This window comes from Monodon monoceros, unplaced genomic scaffold (genome assembly GCF_005190385.1).
Source record: "Monodon monoceros isolate NGI ecotype Baffin Bay Population unplaced genomic scaffold, NGI_Narwhal_1 Super_Scaffold_19, whole genome shotgun sequence".
NCBI lineage: Eukaryota > Metazoa > Chordata > Mammalia > Artiodactyla > Monodontidae > Monodon > Monodon monoceros.
This window is the reverse complement of record NW_021703775.1, coordinates 2,174,104-2,194,595: the sequence shown is the minus strand read 5'-3', so window position 1 is coordinate 2,194,595 and position 20,492 is coordinate 2,174,104. Positions and strand designations below refer to the sequence as shown.

Below are 20,492 nucleotides of genomic sequence, written 5' to 3'. Positions count from 1 at the left end.
GCTGAGCGTCAGCTTAAAGCGACAGCCGACCTGAGCCGCGCCCAGGAGCTCCCGGCGGTGAAGGGGTTCAGGGAGATGCACTGGTAACTACCTCCCCGATAAAAAGCAGACACAGGAGGACGACAGGAGGCCAGTGGGGCCCCCGTGGCAAGAAGCACGAGGGTCCCCGGGTTGCAGGGAAGTGGGTATGTGACCCCGGAAGAGAGCAAACCCTGCCTGGGATGCTGAGGGTCAGAAAGTCAAGTTCAAGTTCGGGGCAGAGCAGGAAACGCTGACCAGGAAAGTCAGGCTGAACTTGTTACAGGGTTACAGGGGCCTTAGGAAGGCTGGCCTGGCAGGAGCCTGGAAGGAGGGACAGACCCAAACTCGGGGGAGGCCAGGCGGCCGCCAGCCACCAGGATGGAGCCCTGAGTCAGGCCAGCCGGGGGCTCTGACCGAGGAGGGGTAACTTCCAGGGCGAATCATGGAACTGGGCACCTGACTTAGAGGGAGCGAGAGTCAAGGCCACTGTGCGTCATCAGAATAAGGACCGACACAATCGGGCGAGTCTGAGACCAAGCCGGGGTCAGGATGCAGGGCTGGCAGGGCATGGACCTCTGGGAGGGGCGCCTGGAGCTCCAGTGCATCCTCAGGGGTGAGGGCACCCTTCCTGCGGCAGGCGAGCCAGGGGAGGCCAGGCCATGGGGAGAGGAGGTTCCTCTGAGGCTGGCGAGGGCTCCTCCTTACTTCTTTCCAGAGCAGACCAGGAGTCAAGGAGTTTGGTGGAAGTGTGGAAAACCCCGGAAAGCTCAGCGCCAGCAGGTAAGAGGGGCCGACAGGGCGGTGGGTTCTGGGCCAGGGGTGGAGAGGGCACAAGAATGAAGGCATGGACTTTGGCACGTCTGACACTGTACAGTCACAGAGAGGATGGAACTGAGGTCTGAGTTACCCCACGACTGCATTGCCGAAGTATTCAAAGAGCATGAAACATGTGGAGGGAGAGAAACTCGAGGTGCAAAGCTTGAGCTTCGCAGGAGGAAATGAGGTTCGCACCCTCTAGAATTTTCCGAGCATTTAGAACCAGACAGCGAAAGAGCCCAAAGGGAGAGAAAAGCACACCATCTGCACCCAGACGTCTGGCAAATGTAACCTGGTGACGGGACAAGCATACAGCAACCCCAAGGAGCCTGTGAATTTCAGGTCAAATAACCATGTTCTGGATAGCACAGCTCTCATGGGAGCACGGACACCAAAACGCTGTCCAGCCTCGCCCTGGAATTAAATCAGGGTCGCCGCACTTACCCGCTAAGGCCGGGCATCGCCTGACCAGGGACTGTGCAGCACAGAGGATCAGACATGAATGTTCTTGCAATGAAAAGGGCAGAAACCAGAGATCAAGAACAGAGGCTTCTACACAAAAAGAAAAGCAGAGGATTTCACTGGAATAAAAGAGCAGATCAGTAACTGGCAACCAGCGGTCCAGGTCAGGTGGAGTTAAGGTGCCACCGGTCCACTCAGGAACAGGGGCACCGTTGTTGACACCCACACACCGATTCTATGCTTGAAAGCAGGTGACACGCGCTATTGTTTCTATATTGTCAAAGGCACACAAGTGCTGTCAACCTGCAAATGTACCACGTTTGTAAATGGTACACCTTCAAAAACCATTGTTTTCCACTGGGTTGTTTTTCCATTTAGACGGTTTCCACCCTCTAAATATCAGTGGACCCCCTTATCTGAGCTGGGAGGGGGAAGGGGGGCCATGAGGGGTATGGAATAGCTGAATTATCTGCATTGTTCAAGAAGCATTACCCAAGGATAGAGTTTAAAGTCACAATAATCAATTGTATTATGAAATTTTCAACAAAGCGCTGCTAAAATAGTACAATTTAAACTAAAGCACGGAGTTCCCTGGTGGCCTCGTGGTTAGGATTCTGGGCTTTCACTGCCGGGGCCCAGGTTCAATCCCTGGTCGGGGAACTGAGATCCTACAGGCTGCGCGGCCCCGCCAAAAACACAAAACAAAACAAACACAAAAAAACTAAGGCAAGGGACTTCCCTGGTGGTGCAGTGGTTAAGAATCTGCCTGCCAATGCAGGGGACACGGGTTCGAGCCCTGGTCCAGCGAGATCCCACATGCTGCGGAGCAACTATGCCCGTGTGCCACAACTACTGAGCCTGCACTCCAGAGCCTGCAAGCTACAACTACTGAGCCCAAGTGCCACAACTACTGAAGCCCACGCACCTAGAGCCCATGCTCTGCAACAAGAGAAGCCACCGCAATGAGAAACCTGTGGACTGCAACGAAGAGTAATCCCCGCTCACCACAGCTAGAGAAAGCCTGCACAAAGACCCAACGCAGCCAAAAATAAAATAAATAAATTTATTAAAAAAAAAAAACTAAGGCAAAAAGTTAAGAGCAATTTCTCATGACAGGGGAGTGGGCACATGGGATCTTCAGGGGGGAAGGCAGTGGGCAAAATGAAAACATAAGCGTTCGTATGTCTGCTGGTACATATGCATTCATTACAGTAATTTGCTTGAACTTAATTTCTGAAGCCCTTTAATGATGGTGGTGATTACTGTGTGGTACACAGAGCCTGCATGTAGTGAGGTTTACAGAGCTTACAAGGGATCTCCAATTTGCTTATAATCACACCTGTTACAAGCAGAACAACAATTAAGAAGGTTGGTTCATTTACCATGATGCCCAGGTAGTTGAGACAGATTATTGAGGAAAAATGAGGCCTGAACATGATTGACTACCATTTCCCTTCAATCTGGACACTAAAACCAACACAAGGATACTGGAGTCAAATGTTTTCACAACAAAGCCTTTACAGCCAAAGCAGGCTCCGGCTCATCAATAAGCAATCGGACTGATGGAAGAAAACAGGAAACCCATCAGGCGAGGCCCAACGGCATGAGGAGACTGACTGTACCTGAGAGGCAGCCACCGCCACCAGCGAGGAAAGACAGACTCCTGAATCAGGTGTGGGGAGAACAGACAACCATACAGACGAAGAGGATATCGAATTCACTCTTCACTATAAGAAATGAAACCATAAAAGTACCAGCAGAAAATCTGTCTACAACCTGGGAGAGGGGGAAACATCCCTAATAATTATGACTCAGAAAAGAAGCAATAAAGTACAAAGGTTAATACATTTGATTATATAGAAACGTGTAAGAAACGCTTTTTCAGGGTAAAAACTGGAGATATTTGAAACATGTCTCAGATAAGCTGGTATCTCAAATATATAACAAATGCTAAACTAAACAGCTAGCGAGAAGGGATAATTATAAGAAAGGCAAATGGCTCTTAAATTCTTGAAAAATGTTCCATCTTGATTATAAAAGGAGAAATGTGATTAACACCACTGAGATACCATTCCTCATGGGCCAGACGGGCAAAAACACGAAAGTCTGACAATATATGGACGCTGCTGGCAAAGCTCAGGGGAAACAGGCACCAGGGGAAGAAAAAACGGTACCTACCACCTTTGTCGGGGGTGAGGGGAGTGGGTGGCACTGTCCCCCTCCAGATTCACATGCGTTTACATGTGGATTCAGCAACCCCATCTTTAGAAAGATTTCCCACAGATACACTGGAAAAATCCAAACAGATAAGCTCCTACTAATACCATGGACTGGAAAAAACCCAAATGCCCACCACCGGGGCCTGACTGAGGCATGGTGGTCCCTCTACACGGGAGAGACAGCCTGCAACTCTGAAAGAGGGAGATACACATATCTACATATTCATTTATAATTTTTATTTGAAAATGAAAGGACAAACACTAATAAAGGTTACTTCTGGGGGAAGGAGAGAGTAGGGGAATGTACCTTGCTGTGTGGATCTGACGTGGAAACTTGTACATATTTACAGAAGAAAACAATGAGAGAAAGCAATTTCTAGAAATGGAAAGTGAAACGAAGCACATCCGTCTAACTGTATATCCCGTTGTCGGCACAGCCACATGGATGGGAACTATTCCCAGTGACGTTAAACGCAGAAACGTGACTGCCCGTTCCTAGTGGGTTACACGGCCCGTACCCTGAGGACAAAAGAACTACAATCAAACGTTTTCTGGTGATTACATGGTGGGCGCGGTGGTGTCGGTCCTGTCCTTCTGCTCTGTGTCCTGTGGGGCAGATCAAAGGAACAACCACGTCACGGTGGGAACTTACTAGGATTTGGGGGTGGGCGGGAGGAGACACAGGCACGCAGACAGACGGGGTCAGGGTCCGGTAGCCCCAAACTTGTTCCATCGATATGCTCTCATGATGGGTTTTATCTTTAAATAATGCATACTTCCCAGCTCTGTCTACCCAAGAGACCTAGAAACAATGGACCCCAAGCACCTCCAGCACCCAGACTGTGGTCTCTAAACATCAGGGGTCCTTGGAGAAATGGCGGAAACCAGATCTAGGGCAGGAAACGTACAGAGGGACCCCGGACACCTTGTCACAGCAGAAGGCAAGGAAGATACCAAAGTTCCCGGGGTGTGGGGAAGGGGCTTGCAGTCAACCTGAATAAACCACCCCCAAGGGCAGATGGACTGAAACACCACATACATTTACATCCATGATTCATGGTGACACTTCACTTAGGGAAGACAGAAGGGTCATCTTTCCGAAAACCACCTTCTCCTGCCTTTCTTATATGATGATCCTGGGGGCAAACCAAGTTAATGAGAAGCTTCTCTTGCAGAAGGTTCCAGTCGACAGGAAGGAGGAATGGACAGCAACAGAATGCTGCCCTTCGGCAGCCCCTTGGGACTTAAAGGATCCAGGCACTACTCCCATAGCCACGGACATCACAAAGTTATAAGAGGGCAGGAAGACAGGTTAAAGACTATGGGTGTTAAGGGAGACTCACTCATCTCAGCACCTGCTTGTCCCAGACAAACACACTATGAACCATCCACGACCATGACCACCGATGACATTAGGAGGCAGTGCGGAGAATGAGGAAGGCCACACCAAACAGCTCAAGCCCTTTTAAGGACTAGCTGCTAGACGCTTTTTGGTGGGACCAAACCGCAGTCAGTAAGAGAAAACCAGGGACATACCCTTGGAGCCTCCACCTTTGAAATCATCTGTTAAGTGAGCTCCCTCAGCTCCGTTCAGAATGGAGAATAAAACCAATCCGCTAGGAAACCCACCCACAGGAGAAAATCTTATAGAGAAGTCTTACAGATTCTTCTTTGTGTACTTATCCCCTTAGCGGAATTCTCTCCCCAGAGCCATCGTCAGGCTCTACTTTAGCACAAAGGAAATGTGATTCTAAGAGCGGCCTATTTTTGTTCCATTAAACCCACACTCACAAAACAATCTAATGAAAACTGCGCAAGCACTGGGCGTGCAGTTCTGTTGGCACGAGTATCTAGTTTTCAGAACCACAATCTCCCTCTCCGAGCTCAGCGTGAATTCAAGGACGGAACGCGGGGAGACCGGGCAGAGGTCGGCGAGGTTAGCCGAGGCGCCTCACCCAATCCGCCGGGGCCTGCCAGGAGGAACTCCTGTCTCCCTATCCTCTTGACGATGGGCCGCTTCTCCTCGCTGCAGAAGGGAAACAGGTCCTGGGCGACGCCCGTGCTATAGTTGAGGATGATGTACTGGGTGGTCAGGGCCAGGCACAGGAAGTGGCCGTCCACCGCCACTGCCAGGGGCTGCTCCGGAGTGGACACCTCCCTGACGATCTGCACGCGGTCCTCGTACACCAGGAACACCTGGATGGTTCTGCGCTTGACGGAGATGATGCAGACCTCCACGCAGAAGGGGTCTCCGCTCACCGGGTTCTCATTCAAGGCGAAGGCCGTGGCCCCCTTGATGCGGGCACCCGAGGGCACGGGCTCCAGGCTCAGCATGTGGACCAGGGTGATGGAGCCGTCACAGAGCACCAGCAGCCGGTGGAGGGCCGACGCCGCCCGCAGCTCATTCACCGGCTTCTTGAAGCCCAGGTGTCTGTGCAGCTGCTTGGTGGCCGTGAACGTGGCCGACCCACCGGGCGCGGTCTCCTCCTCCAGCAGGAAGTGGTACACGAAGCAGTCGCTGGTGCCCACGTACAGGTTCCGGCCGCAGCACTCCACACACTCCAATGACACCCGTTCCCTGTCGCCCATCAGCTGTTCCCGCTCAACGGCGGGGACCAGGGCGAACGCCTTGGTGCTCATCATGTCCGCGGCTGACCTGCGGGGGAGGAAAAGAAGCGTAAGCTAGAGGAACGAGGGCCAAGCAGAACCATTTCTGGTCGCGATAACTATACATGGATTCCCAGCTCCGATTTCAGGGAAAGGAAATCATTCGACGCTATTGGAAAAAAGTGAAGGAGAGAAAAGATTCCCGGGCTTCCCTGGTGGCGCAGTGGTTGAGAGTCCGCCTGCCGATGCAGGGGAGGCGGGTTCGTGCCCCGGTCCGGGAGGATCCCACATGCCGCGGAGCGGCTGGGCCCGTGAGCCATGGCCGCTGAGCCTGCGCGTCCGGAGCCTGTGCTCCACAAAGGGAGAGGCCACAGCAGTGAGAGGCCCACGTACCGCAAAAAAAAAAAATTTCCCACTTGGTCTCCTCCCACCAGGCAAACAGAGACCCCGGCAGGAGAGCACACGTGTGCCTCTAATGAAGTGCCACCCTGCCCATTCTCAAGAGAGCTGAGACTTATAGGGAGTCTCCTTACACTGTTCCTGGGAAACACACCTGTGGGTAGAAGACAAGCACACCTGTTCACACAGACAACGCAACAAAAACACTTCAGAAAAAGGCAAAAGTGATCCTCATTGATGTTCCCCTGAGCCTCACCAGCCACGAGACTCGGTGTCTAAGTGAATGGCGGAGAGCAACCTACATTGTGTGGTTAATTCCTGCCCCTCACATCTCACAGGAGACGCAGAGGCAGGGATCACACCCCAAATTCCCTTGCATTTTTCCCACTGAGGTACGCACGTTGCCCCAGCACCATATTTGGCTCCCAGAGGAAACTTGTTCTCTGGAGCAGTAGAGACGTGCCTCAGGACTTCCCTGGAGGTCCAGTGGTTAAGACTCCGCGCTTCCACTGCAGGGGATGTGGGCTCAATCCCTGGTTGGGGAACTAAGACCCCACATGCTGCATGGCGTGGCCAAAAAGAATAAAAGAAAAGATGTGCTGCAAATCTCCAAGGCTTGCAGGTGGTGAGTTGAGGTACTTAGTGGATTTGTGAGGTTACTGACAAGTCAGTTAATGGATTACTTCCACCAGAGGACAGACTGCCCCACACTCTAACCCTGGGCTTTCTACTTCTTCCTCTGGAAAGGACACTGGTTTCACACTCCACAAAGTTAGAGGCAGCAGGAATGAGCAAGATGGCTTTTCCCTGATGTCTCCACTGGCCAGAAAGCAGACTCACGCCCAGTAGTCCCTGACAGCCTCAAGCAGGAGAGGGGGATTATGCAGCTCTAAAGAGAACTGCAGGGCCTAATGAAGTCAGAGGGAGGCTGGCTGGACTTCTTCTCACTTCCAGTATCCAAAAGTGTTGCCTCATAAGAGACCAAAGCCCTAATTCTTTGATGCGTTCCAGCAAAGGCTGGAAGTGAAAACCTGTACAATGAAAGCTACAAGATGTTGATGAAAGAAACTGAAGAGGACACAAATGGAAGGATACCTATTGAATATGTTCATGGATTGGAAGAATTAACATTGTTAAAAGGTACTTACTACCCCCAAACCATCGATAGATCCAATACAATCCCTATCAAAATTCCAGTGGCATTTTTTACAGAAATAGAAAAAATAATCCTAAAATTTGTATGGAATCACAAAAGACCCAAATAGCCAAAGCAATCATGAAAAAGAAGAACACAACTGGAGGCATCAAACTTCCTGGTTTCAAGCTATACTACAAAGCTATAGTAATTTAAACAGTATGGTACCGGCATAAAAATAGACACAGAGCTCAATAAAACAAAATAGAGAGCCCAGAAATAATCCTCCACTTATACAATCACCTAATATTTGACAAGGGAACCAAGAATACTCAATGGGGAAAGGACAGTTTCTTCAATAAGTGATGCTGGAAAAACTGGATAACCACGTGCAGAAAAATGAAATTGGACCCCATCTCACATCACTCACAAAAATTAAATCAAAATGGATTAAAGATTTAAACATAAGACCTGATACCGTAAAACTGAAACAAAACGTAGGGAAGAAGCTCCTTGACTTTGGACTGGCAATAATTTTTTGACTATGACACCAAAAACACAAGCAACACAAGCAAAAGTCAACAAGTGGGGCTACATCAAACTAAAAGTCGTCCGCACAGCAAAAGAAATAATCAACAAAATGAAAAGGCCACCTACAGAATGGGAGGAAATATTTGCAAACCATATATCAGATAAGGGATTAATACCCAAAATATATAAAGAACTCATACAAATCAATAATAATAACAACCAAACCATCCAATCAAAAATGTGCAGAGGAACTAAATAGACATTTTTTTTCAAAGAAGACATCCAAATGGCCAACAGGTACACTAAACGGTGCTCAACGATACTAATCACCAGGGAATGCAAATCAGAGCCCCCGTGAGACACCCCTCACAGGTGTTAGAATGGCCGTGACCAAGAAGACAACAAGAATTGATGAAGATGTGGAGATACGAGAACACTTGTATACTGTCGGTGGAAAACTGGTGTAGCCCCTATGGAAAACACTGTGGAGGCTCCGCAAAAAATTAACAATAGAAATGCCATATGATCCAGCAATTCCATTTCTCGGTATATATCCAGAGGAAATGAAAAAAGAAGTTCGAAGAGATCTCTGCGCTCCCATGTTTACTGCAGCACTATTCACAATACCCAAGATATGGAAACCACCTAAGTGTCTGTCAATGGATGAATGGATAAAGAAAATGTGAGATATATGGACACACATACACGCACACATACATGCATATACGTCTATACAAGGGAGTATTCTTTAGCCATGAGAAAAATGAAATACTGCCATTTACAACAGCATGCGTGGACCTTGAAGGCGTTATGCTAAGTGAGATACGGCAGAGAAAGACAAACACTGACTGATCTCACTTATATGTGGAGTCTAAAAAAGCTGAACTCCTGAAAACAGAGAGTATAATGGTGGTTCCCAGGTGCTGGGGGCATGTTGGGGAGATTTTGTTTAAGCGTGCAAGTGTGTATCTAGTGCTAGATAAAGTCCTGGAGAGCCAATTCACAGCACAAAGGTCAACAATAGTGTATTATAAACTCCAAAGTTGCTAAAACAGAATTACATGGAGGTAAATGAAAGCTGACACTAAACATTCTGATACTTAAAAATGACTTATTCCTTTAAGCAGCAGGAAAATTTCCTCCATGATCTAGTCACATGATAAATTTACTTGGATAAAATAATGAATCACAGAAAGATAAACTTTAGGCTGTACCTCCCTATATTAAGTCCACTTTACTGAGGTCTGAATTCAGAGAGGTTTTAACATGGTAATAAGATTAAAAATTTCTCTAAAGTGTACAATTCATACTTTATCGTGTGATTGCAAACTGATCTGATATTTAAACTAACTTTTTCTTAGAACTGCACCTTAAAAGCATGGCTGTAATTTAAAAGATCAATATTTCAGTGTTCTCAAAATTGCAAAATATATACCTAGAGAAAAAAAGGGAAAAATATTAATACATTCATGGACAATAAAAACAGATAACATTACATATGCAACAAGCACCTGTATGTGTGCAAAAAAAGTTACAAGACACTGTGCCTTTCCCAAGAGTCTCCCAATCTCATTAAGGACATAATAGAAAACTACACAAGTAACAGTATAAAGCAACATGTGTGCTAAGGGCCAAAATTTAAATATTAGTGATTACTTTCCACCAAATTAAGAATATACACACCACCACTAGTGATAATCAGAATCTGAGTGTCTTTGAAAATGTTAATGTAAAAATACTAGTTTTCTTCTACAGATGTACACAGTATCTTGTAGTTACACCTGAAGCCACTGTCAAAAGAACCTGTTGCTTTGGCAACTTCCTAGGTCCCTTTAGGTTTCCTAGGAAGCCTCAGTTCAATAAGTCCCTTCTTGCTGCTACACAGAGAGCTGGGCAGCAGATTTTGAGATTACCCATAAGCTTCAAAAATGTTTTTCTGTGTTCTTTACTTGAAGAACTGTTACAACAGCCTTCTAGAGGCCCTACTTCTCTTCGTAGCACTTGGCCGAGCCTGGGAGAGCTGATGCATTTACACAATGCAAGACCTCGGGCTATACTCTGATTTCATGGACACTGTCCCATAAAATAAGCACCAGGTCCAGATGGATCTCCTAACAGTTCTACCAGACCTTTGGCAATCGCATAATTCCAATTTTACACAATACATTTTCCTGAGAATAAAAAAGAAGGAACGTATCCTACTTCATTTTATAAAGCCAGTGTAAAGTATAACTTTGATATCCAAACCAGATAAGGATATAGGAAAAAGGAAAATCATAGATCAGTCTTATAAATAAACATGCAAAAGTATTAAATGTTAGCACACTGAGTCAAGCAACACATATATATGTGTGTGTGTGTGTATATATATATGAACACAATATGAATAAGTTGACATGCAATATTGGTTTAAGGTAATAAAATCTGCCAAGTTTAACTGAGCACATTTAAAGATTAAAAGAGAAAACACATAAAAGAAGGAACAAGACCCTTATCATCTCTTGTGGGTTGATTATATCTCCCCAAGTATGTTACAAAGTCCTAACTCCCGGGCTTCCCTGGTGGCGCAGTGGTTGAGAGTCTGCCTGCCGATGCAGGGGACGCGGGTTCATGCCCCAGTCCGGGAAGATCCCACATGCCGCGGAGCGGCTGGGCCCGTGAGCCATGGCCGCTGGGCCTGTGTGTCCGGAGCCTATGCTCTGCAACGGGAGAGGCCACAACAGTGAGAGGCCCGCGTACCGCAAAAAAAAAAGTCCTAACTCCCATTACCAGTGAATAGGACCTTATATGGAAATAGGGTCCCTACAGATAATCAAGTTAAGATGAGGTCATTAGGGTGGACCCTAATCCAATATGAGTGGTATCCTTACAAAGAGGGGAAATTTGGACTCAAGACAGACATACGTAGAGGACGGACACGTGGAGACCCAGGGAGAAGATGGCTATCTACAAGCCAGGGAACACCCAAGGCTGTGAGGACCTCGGGGAGAGGCCTAGAATAGATTCTCCCTCAGAGTCCTTAGGAGGCATCACCTCCACCACCACCCTGATCTCACACTTCTCTACTCCAGACTGTGGGACAACAAAAATTTATGTTGCTTAAGCCACCCAGTTTAGGGTACTTTGTTACGGCAGCCCTAGCAAACTAATACACCATTGGTAGTCAACATTGTAATGGAAGTCTTCGCCAGTTGAAAAAGAATAGTTACAAAGAATTGAAGACAAAGACATAAAACTATAATTGTTTACAGGTGACAGTACCATTTGCATGGAAACTCACAAATAATCTATTAGAATTAATAAAAGGTTAGAAATATCCTTTAATCAAAAAAATCAGTATACCAAAGTAATCTTCATTTCTACACACAAACAACAATTAGAAATTTTAATCTTGAATAAAGGACATTTACGGTAGTATAAAAAAATTAAGGTATGAAGAAATTGTCTAGCAAAGACGTGTAAGAACTTCAAGGAGAAAATCTTAAAATCTTATTGCTAGATATTAAGGAAGACCTGATTTTTAATCTCAGCATACATTTCTGCAGAAATTGACAAACTGGTTTTAAAATTTAAATGGTAATCCAAGTACCTAGAATAGTCAAAACAATCTTGAAAACAAAGAACAAAGTTGAAGGACCTACACTGATTTCAGCAATTGCTATAAAACTGGAGTAATTAAGATATCTAGATAGGCAAATAGATCAATGGAACAGGAGAGAAAGTCCAAAATTAGACCCACACATATGTATTCAATTGGTTCTTGACAAAGGCACCAATGAAATTCAGTGGGGAAAGTAAAATCATTTCCATCAATGGCACTGGAACATGTGGATAACCTTCAATGGGGTTAAGAATTAACCTCAATTACCCCTACCTCATCCCATGTACAGAAATTAATCTGAGATGCATCAAATTATTTTAAAAGCAAAAGCTAAAACTATAAATCTTCTAGAAGAAAAGGTAGAAGAATATCTTTGGGGCCTCGGGGTATATAAAGATTTCTTAGGATACAAAAAGCACTAACCAGAAAAGAAAAAGAGGTAATAAACTGGATTTTATAAACATTTAAAATGTGTATCCATTGAAAGACACCATTAGGGAAATGAATAGCCAAGCCCCAGACTGGGAGAAAAATTTGTGATATACATATCAGGCAAAGGGCTCATTTTCCAGAATATATAAGAACTCCCACCAACCAATAATACAAAGACAACTTTAGTTGTTAAATGGGAAAAAGATTCAAAAGTGAAGGTATGTGAATGACCAATAAGAACGTGAAACGATGTTCACCATTATTAGCCATCAGAGAAATCTATTTTAAGCCATGAGATACCATTTCACACCTATTAGAATGGCGACAATTAAAAAGACTGACATGGGCTTCCCTGGTGGCGCAGTGGTTGAGAGTCCGCCTGCCGATGCAGGGGACACGGGTTCGTGCCCCGGTCCGGGAAGATCCCACATGCCGTGGAGCGGCTGGGCCCGTGAGCCATGGCCGCTGAGCCTGCGCGTCCGGAGCCTGTGCTCCGCAACGGGAGAGGCCACAAGAGTGAGAGGCCTGCGTACCACAAAAAAAAAAAAAAAAGATTGACAACACTAAGTGTTAATGAGGATAAAGGACAACTAGAAATCTCATACTTTGTTGGAAGGAGGATAAAATGGTACCGTTGCCTTGGAAATCTGGTGGTCTTTTACAAAGTTAAACATGCATATATCCTGTCACCCGTCAGTTCCGCTCTTAATGTTTCCATTTCTCCAGAGTACATGCCAACACCCACAATAAGACTTGTACAAGAATGTTCATAGCAGCCTTATTCATAATAGCCCAAAACAGGAAACAGTTCAGTTTTACCCATTTGTACCCATACGTGGTGTATTCACAAAGCAGAATACAACTTGGAAATAAAAAGGATAAACCACCGCTAAAGCCAACAGCATGGATGAACCTCAAAAACAGTGAATGAAAGAAACCATACACATACGTGTGTCTGCAAGTATATGATGTTCAAAAGCAGGCAACACTCATCTATAGTGATAGAAGTCAGAACAGTGGTTACTTTGGAAAGAAAGGGGTGACACAAGGGAACTTTCTGGGGTGACACAAATATCCTATGTCTTGTTTGAGGCATTGGTTGCACAGGTGTATGGGTTTGTCAAAATTCACTGAACTGTGCGCTTAGGTTCGGCGTATTTTACTGTATGCAAATTCTGCTTCCACAAAAAGCAAACTTGCCCCTAAAAGACCCAGAGAAAAAAATGCAATTCCAATAAAATTGTAACAGGTATATATGTGTGTATCTGTGTGTGTGTGTGTGTGTATAACTCAACATGAAGACTATAAAATTCATATGCAGAGAAGGACCAAAAAAGGCAAGACACTTCTGAAAAAGGTAAGGTAAGGGGACTTGACTCAACAGATAAGATGAAATATAAAGTGATGGCTATTGGGATAATGTGGTGCTGGTACAGGACGAACCCAAGAGAACATACCCGAGGGCTCAGAAACAGACCGTGCATATACGGAACCTAGAAATATGGCAGAGGTGGCACTGCATGTCACGGGGTGTATACAGAGCACTCACCTGCTCAGTAAACAGTGCTGGGCAACTGGATATCCACACAGAAGAAAAAAGATAAACCAGAGTCCTACGTTATACCGTACATCAGAACTATTCCAGATGGATGAAGAGTCTTAAGTTTGGAAGGCATAACTTTAAAACTTTGAGAAGAAAATAGGGGAAAACTATGTTAATGACCTTAAGGTAGGGAAGAACTTCTAGAATAAGATAAAAAAGCACAAACCCTAGGGAGAAAGATAAATTTATTCACGTTAAAATGTAAAACCTACGTTCTTCAAAAGATACCATCAAGAAAGTGAAAAGTTGGGCTTCCCTGGTGGCGCAGTGGTTGAGAGTCCGCCTGCCGATGCAGGGGATGCGGGTTCGTGCCCCAGTCCGGGAAGATCCCACATGCCGCAGAGCGGCTGGGCCCGTGAGCCATGGCCGCTGAGCCTGCGCGTCCGGAGCCTGTGCTCCGCAACGGGAGAGGCCACCGCAGTGAGAGGCCCGTGTACCGCAAAAAAAAAAAAAAGAAAGTGAAAAGTTAAGATGAAGAAACATGAGGATGGGGGAGAAGACGCTGACCTCACACGTCTGACGAAAACACGCCCGGATGGTCCAGAGAACTCGCACGGGAAGAAAATAACACGAATCTCACAGAAGACCGGGCAAAAGGTGATCCGGCTTCTCACAGAAGCGGAGACGTGAATGGCCAGCAGCCGTGGAGGAGTGATTAACCTGTAGAACCATCTGGAATTGCGAATTGCAGCTACAAGGAGACTTCGCTGCATATCCGTCAAGCGGACAACACCTCTGAAGTCCTAGGACGTTGGGGATTTGCAAGAACCTGGAGCAATGGAAATGCTCCACGCCGCAGGTAAAAGTCACAGCAGAAAGAATAAACATGGAATAAAAGCAATGTTTGAGGTAGAAAGATTATCTAGACGCAGAAAGATACTCGTAGACCCAAGGTTACAAGATTAAACAAAGAAAAAAATATATATATATACATATAGACTCCCGATCTGAGCCAGAAATAAATATATCCTGCTAAAAGAATGCTATGACAAAGTGCTGTTTATTAAGATGGGATCCTCGCCAATAATTACTTTTCTTGAACCAAAGGACACTGTTACCTCCTGTCACAGAACGTTCACATTATATGAGAACAGCCTTAAGATGGGCATGGCATCCTGTGTGTCTGCAAAGAATCACACATTTGAGGATTACATCAACACTTTAAAATAAAACAAACTCTATAGAGCCCTACGCAGCATATGTGCATCAGAGATGTATCACTTTAGAGGTAAAAACCCATCAATGGGTATCACAGCCCTATCACAGGAGGTGCTTCCCTATGGACCAGCTAAAGATTAATTCTTACCTACATTTTAAAAAGGACACTTTACCTAAAGGCAGATTTGCTATTGTCCCATTTTACATTTTTTTAAAATTTTCTGATAGTCCTTTATAAGTGAACAGAGATCAAACGGTCATTCTAACGTTTGGACCAGAGCCAGGCCCGATTCTAAGCCAACACAGGAAGATGGGCAGGACCATGGACCTCACATCTCAAACATCACGTCATCACCCCCCTGAAAGCGCTTCGGAAAGTGTGCCACTGCCTAAAAGATAAACTCCAAACTGATCACAAGATGCGAAACCCTTAAAAATGTAAACTTGGCCAACCTTCCCTCTTACTTATAAAGAGAAGTTACAGTCATTAACCTATTCATATTATCCCACATCAGTCACTTGTTTTATTAGCTACATTCAGTTCTGAATCCTTGAATTCCTCAGGCACTTGAGCTGGAAAGCCATGTCTACGTCTGCAAGCACGTGAGGTGCTCTACAAACCCACCAGTTGTCAAAAGGGATCGGGGGCAAAAACCACTCCCTGGGCACCGTTTCAAGGGATGGAAACCATTCATCAGAAAATAGATTTCATTGGTGGTCCAGTGGTTAAGACTCCACGCTTCCACCGCAGGGGGCACGGGTTTGATCTCTGGTTGGGGAACTAAGATCCTGCATGCCGCAGGGTGCGGCCAAGAAATTGAAAAAGAAAGAAAGACTCTGACTGGGGGTCAGAGTCTTGGAAGTGGGCCCAGGGAGCATGGCAGAGACCCTCCGAGAGCCTGCCACTGGTCAGAGGAGTTCAGGCGTTAGCTGTAAGAGAGCTTGCAATCCTTGAATCTGCCTGTCATTTACAGTATTTCTACAAATGCAACTTAAAAAAAATTTTTATTTTGCCATTTTAACAACAGACTTTCATAGAAAAAAGTTTCATAAGAAGTTTCTCGATTAACCTGGGTAAACGCATTTATAAAGACCTGAGATACCAATACTCTAGAAGGGGGAAATCTTTGGGAAAACTGAAAATAGCAGTTCTACTGAAATCAGGTCTGAAAATATCAAACCTACAAGGGAATTAAAGTTGTCACACATTCTCACGTTCCAGGAAAGGGCCGGGGGGGGGGGGACATACACAGCCTCCCAAGTTTCACCGGCTGTTTTCAACCCCATGCCAACAGGTTATCACGTTGGTCCCATAAGATCAGGAGAAACAGCTGAGGCCCAGAGGACGGAGCTGAGTGGAGGGGCCGGAAAGGAGGGCTCACAACACCGCAGGTCACCTGGCCTCTCTCCCATGGAGGCTAAGAAGCAAGCTCGGGGCCAGTTTCTCGTGGACCCAGGGAAAAGACTGAGCAGACGCTGGACCAGGGTAGCCGGGAAAGTCTGGGATGGACTCAGGTGAACAGAGTGTATTCCTGGCAAGTCACTTAAAGCCTCTGGGCCTGTCCCCTTCTTGAATCTGGGTGGATGACATGCTCCCTCTGGGCTATTCTCTGGCTCCTTGGAGGACAGGGTAGTGATAACAGTATCCTAGGGGAGCCACAACCCCTGCGATGCTCCTCACGTGCCAGGCTCTGGATCAAGCGGGCTCTTCCAGCTCACCGCGGTGGCCGACCAGGCCAGCACTCCCGTCACTCCGCAGGGGGAGATGGAGCTCTCACAGGCTGAAGGACCACGGAGAGCGGGGCCCTAACCACTGCACCACACTGCCCACCCCGGGCTCAAGGCCACTCTGAGTCTGGATGAAGGATGGGCACCAGCTGTTTGCGGCCCTGGGCCCTGGGTTTGGACAGATGCTTCGCTTCGAGAGGCGGGTGTCACTGTGGACACAGAGGCTACAAAGCCGCAGGTGAAGAAACTGGGACTTCAGCCCCGTTTCTGTTTCTGACTCCAAGGCCATGTTCTTCCTACTGCGTTGACCAAAGGGAGCGAGTGTGACTTCGGATCCCCGAAGAGAACTCAGACAACCCCAGACATGGGGGGCACCATGGTGTGAGGCCCTCCCCGGGGGACCCTCAGCAGTAGGTCCTCGCTTTCCATCCCGAGGCTAGAAGAGGGCCCCCAGGACCCGCCTCACCCTCCCTTCTAACGTTTCTCTGTGGCCAAACGCCTCGCCCCCTCCCCACGCCCCCTAAACAACCTGTGTCACAAATAAACGCTTCTTCCCAAATGGAGTGCAGTCAGCACCGCCTTGCTCAACCTCAGATACAGAGTGACACGCGGACACGTTTCTCCGCTAGCCCGGTAATCTTATCTAAACGGGACACACGTTTCTGTGGCGTCAATTGTTCTGAGGGACTGCAGCCCATGCTGCCCCTGTGCTTCTCTCAGCTCTCACAGCCGGCTGCTCAGCGACCCGGTCCTGAAATCCGCCAGGAATCGACAACACATTTACCAACCTGCACCAAAGACAACTTTTCCCCCTTTTGAAAATCAGGACACCACTGGATGACCATTTAATGTTCTCTTTTGCACTCATGTGACAGAGATATTATAAGGCTAGTTACATCACAATAAACCTGTTTCAGTGACCTGAAAGAGTATCTTAAAACAGAAGAAAAAAGACAGCTAAGGCCGAACAACCAACTTGTCATCTTGATCGTTTCCCAGTACATACCTATACGTAACTATTCATAGTTGGGACCGTTTTCCCGGGCAATACTAATCAGAATTATTTAAATATGTATATATGTAAATATACACACACAAGTGTATGTACACATACATATATACACATACCACATACATGCATTTGCGTGTCTCTGTGTATATATATCATATGCGTCCTGGAACAGCAACATCAGCAGTTATAACAAGCAGGGATTTGGGAAGGGCGGGGCAGGGGAGGCGGAAAAGAGCTGAGGGGGAGTGTGGATCTCCAGGCATTTCCTTTGTAACGTCTTCCTCAATACTGGACCTTCAAACCATCATAAGAATCACTGAGGGCCTACTGGATGCTAGGCAATTGTCCTCTTCCACATGTTATTTTTCCTGAATCTTTAATTTACCCAACAGCAGCTACTTGACTATCAAAAGATCTTGATCTCAAATCATGTGCACGATTTCACAACACGCTCAATGACTACTCCTGCCCTTCTGCAAGGGGCACTCCAGCTCATTCGGGGTAGCCCCAAATTAACTTGTTACTTCTACATCCATTTTGTAGTACAGTATTGTTTAAGAAAGAAAAATGGGTCAGGTTTGCCACAGAGGAGATAAGTTATAAAGCACAGGCCAAATTGTCGGGCGGTATACAAACACCTGGCTACCACAAATGACTAATGTATTTCTAATGAGAACTGAGACCAAGACGAAGATGCTTAACTCGTTAAGTCAAATTTCCTCGAGTTTTCTTAAAGGATCACAAAATTTTAATATTAGCGTGAAGGAATAAACCATAATAACTACTTTTTTTTTATGAACAGAAATGCTAGCTGCAAATCAGGCCTGGAAATTTCACGTTTTTTAAACAGTGAGCTCCCTGCTTTTAAAACTTGTCAACTGGAGCTGCCTGAGGGAAGAACAGGCTCCTGACAAAAATCCTTGTCACTGGAGGGTTAGGCAGAGGCTGGAGCGTCCTGGGAGCCCAAAGTGGACGGCAACTTGCCTCCACCTGTAGGACCCAAGGACTGCTGTTCACCGTCTGAGTGGAAGAGAAAAGGCAGAGGACGTACCTGAAGGCGAGGGCTAGCACCACACCTGTCCCCCGTGTCTTTGTAAAATGTGCACAGCAAACTGGAGTTCAGAGCCCCCGGGGAGTCTCACCCCAGAGGAGAGCCCTCACTGGGTTAACGGTTACTCAGAGCCAACACCACGGACTTCAGAGCTGAGACAGCTATCACCCCACATCCTCGCTTTTATTTAGTAACAATAATTCATCGAGCACCTACTAAGTGCCAGGCTCTGTGCCCAATGCACATTTTCTTCCTGGAATGCATGTATCTTTCCTCATATTCCCCCTATTTTGATTGAAGAAAATGAGGCTCAGAACGTCCAGTGAATGCCCTGGGTTTGAACCTGCAGCTCCACGCCCACCACCGCCATGGAGCAGCACGGCCCCTTTTCACAAAGGAATGGGGCCTGAGAAGGCTAGCGGTAGACGGCCTCTAGGGCCACACATCAGAGGCCGCTTCGGTGACCACTGAGGCTGTGTGGCTGTCAGAAATGGAAGGAAAAAGAAAAGGAAGCAGCTGGCCAGATGTTCCTTCCTATCCGACCATAGGGCTGGAGTTTCCGGCTGACCAACAGAGAAGCGCGGCCAGAGGAGGGGTAGTGGGCTCGGGGGACGCCTCCAGCCGTGAGCTCTGGGCCAGGGTCTGCCAGCTCACACCACAGCGGACCCTCCTCACACATTCTCCCCAGGTCTTCACCTGCCACCACTGTCCCCGCGGCTGCCTGCCCTCCCCAAGAGCTTCCTCAAGGATGGAACCCTGATCCGACAGGTTGGGACCCCAGCACCCAGTACAGTCCGTGTGCATTAAGAGGCGCTGTGTGAACCCCCATTTCCAGCGGCCAGGTAGGGCCTGGGGGGTGATGGTCACCCAGCAGCCCGTGGCGGAAGCAATGGCAGGTGCGGGCAACCGCAGGCGGGAGCTTGTGTCTTGAAAGCCACCCCTTAAAACACAGGAGACGAGAAGCGGAGAACTCAACTTCCTTCCACCCGTACCTCCGTCCCAGGGGAGAACAGGGGCGAGATCTCCCCTCCTCCCATCGCACCCCTGCCCCGTCTCCCAGTACAGGCCAAACAGGCCCGAATGTGGCCCGGAATCTGCACCCTCAAATCCCATGAGCTCCAGGAAACGTCAAGCACAGCGACAAAACCATCGCACGCAAGGGTGGAGGGGAGACGGGCGAGGGGCACGGGGTGTCGTCCCGCCGGGCTCCTCCCTCCAGAACAGTGAAAGCCCACCCAAAGCCGGACCAAGTCTCGGGTCTTCCCTGCCCCGAAAGCGCGCAGTCGCACAGCCGCCCCCTCCCGGCGCCGCGCGCCCACCACCCGCGCACCTGCCTGCGCGCACCTGTCCGCGCACCTGCCCGCAGGCCGCCGCCCACCAGCCCCTGCCGACCCCAGCCCCACCCTCCCCGCGCTCCCTGCGCGCCCCGCGCTCACCGGCCCGCGCTCCGGCTGCTCCGGGCCCCGCGCCCCGGGCTGCGCGCTCCTGGGCCCTGGCCCCGGCCCCGGCTCCAGCCCGGCCCCGCCGCTTCCCGTCACGTGGACGGCCGAGGGCGGGAGCGCCAGGCCCCGTCCGGCCTGCTGCCCCGCGTCGCCTGCAGACCCCGCCCCGGGCCGGGCTACGGGGAGGGGAACGCCCCTCCGGCCTCAGGTGCCGGGGGTCTGCAGGGTTCCCGGCGCGCCTGCCTCGGGGGTCTGGGGAGAGACGCGCCGATCCC

The 20,492-nt window shown here is 47.9% G+C and overlaps 1 protein-coding gene across 2 annotated transcripts in view; it reads right to left on the bottom strand.

Annotated features, from left to right (window-relative positions):
- The window catches only part of TGFBRAP1 (transforming growth factor beta receptor associated protein 1), a 44,265-nt gene extending 23,999 nt beyond the window's left edge, over positions 1-20,266 (bottom strand). For both annotated transcript variants that reach the window (XR_003794909.1, XM_029231985.1), the window contains exons 1-2: positions 20,212-20,266; positions 5,474-6,174 (exon numbers count right to left, since the gene is read on the bottom strand). Coding sequence is in view for 1 of the 2 variants with exons in the window: in XM_029231985.1 (XP_029087818.1) it covers positions 5,474-6,161 (688 nt within the window). In the remaining variant the exon portion in view is untranslated. The remainder of the gene's footprint in view (positions 1-5,473; positions 6,175-20,211) is intronic.
- Between the last annotated feature and the right edge of the window lie 226 nt (positions 20,267-20,492).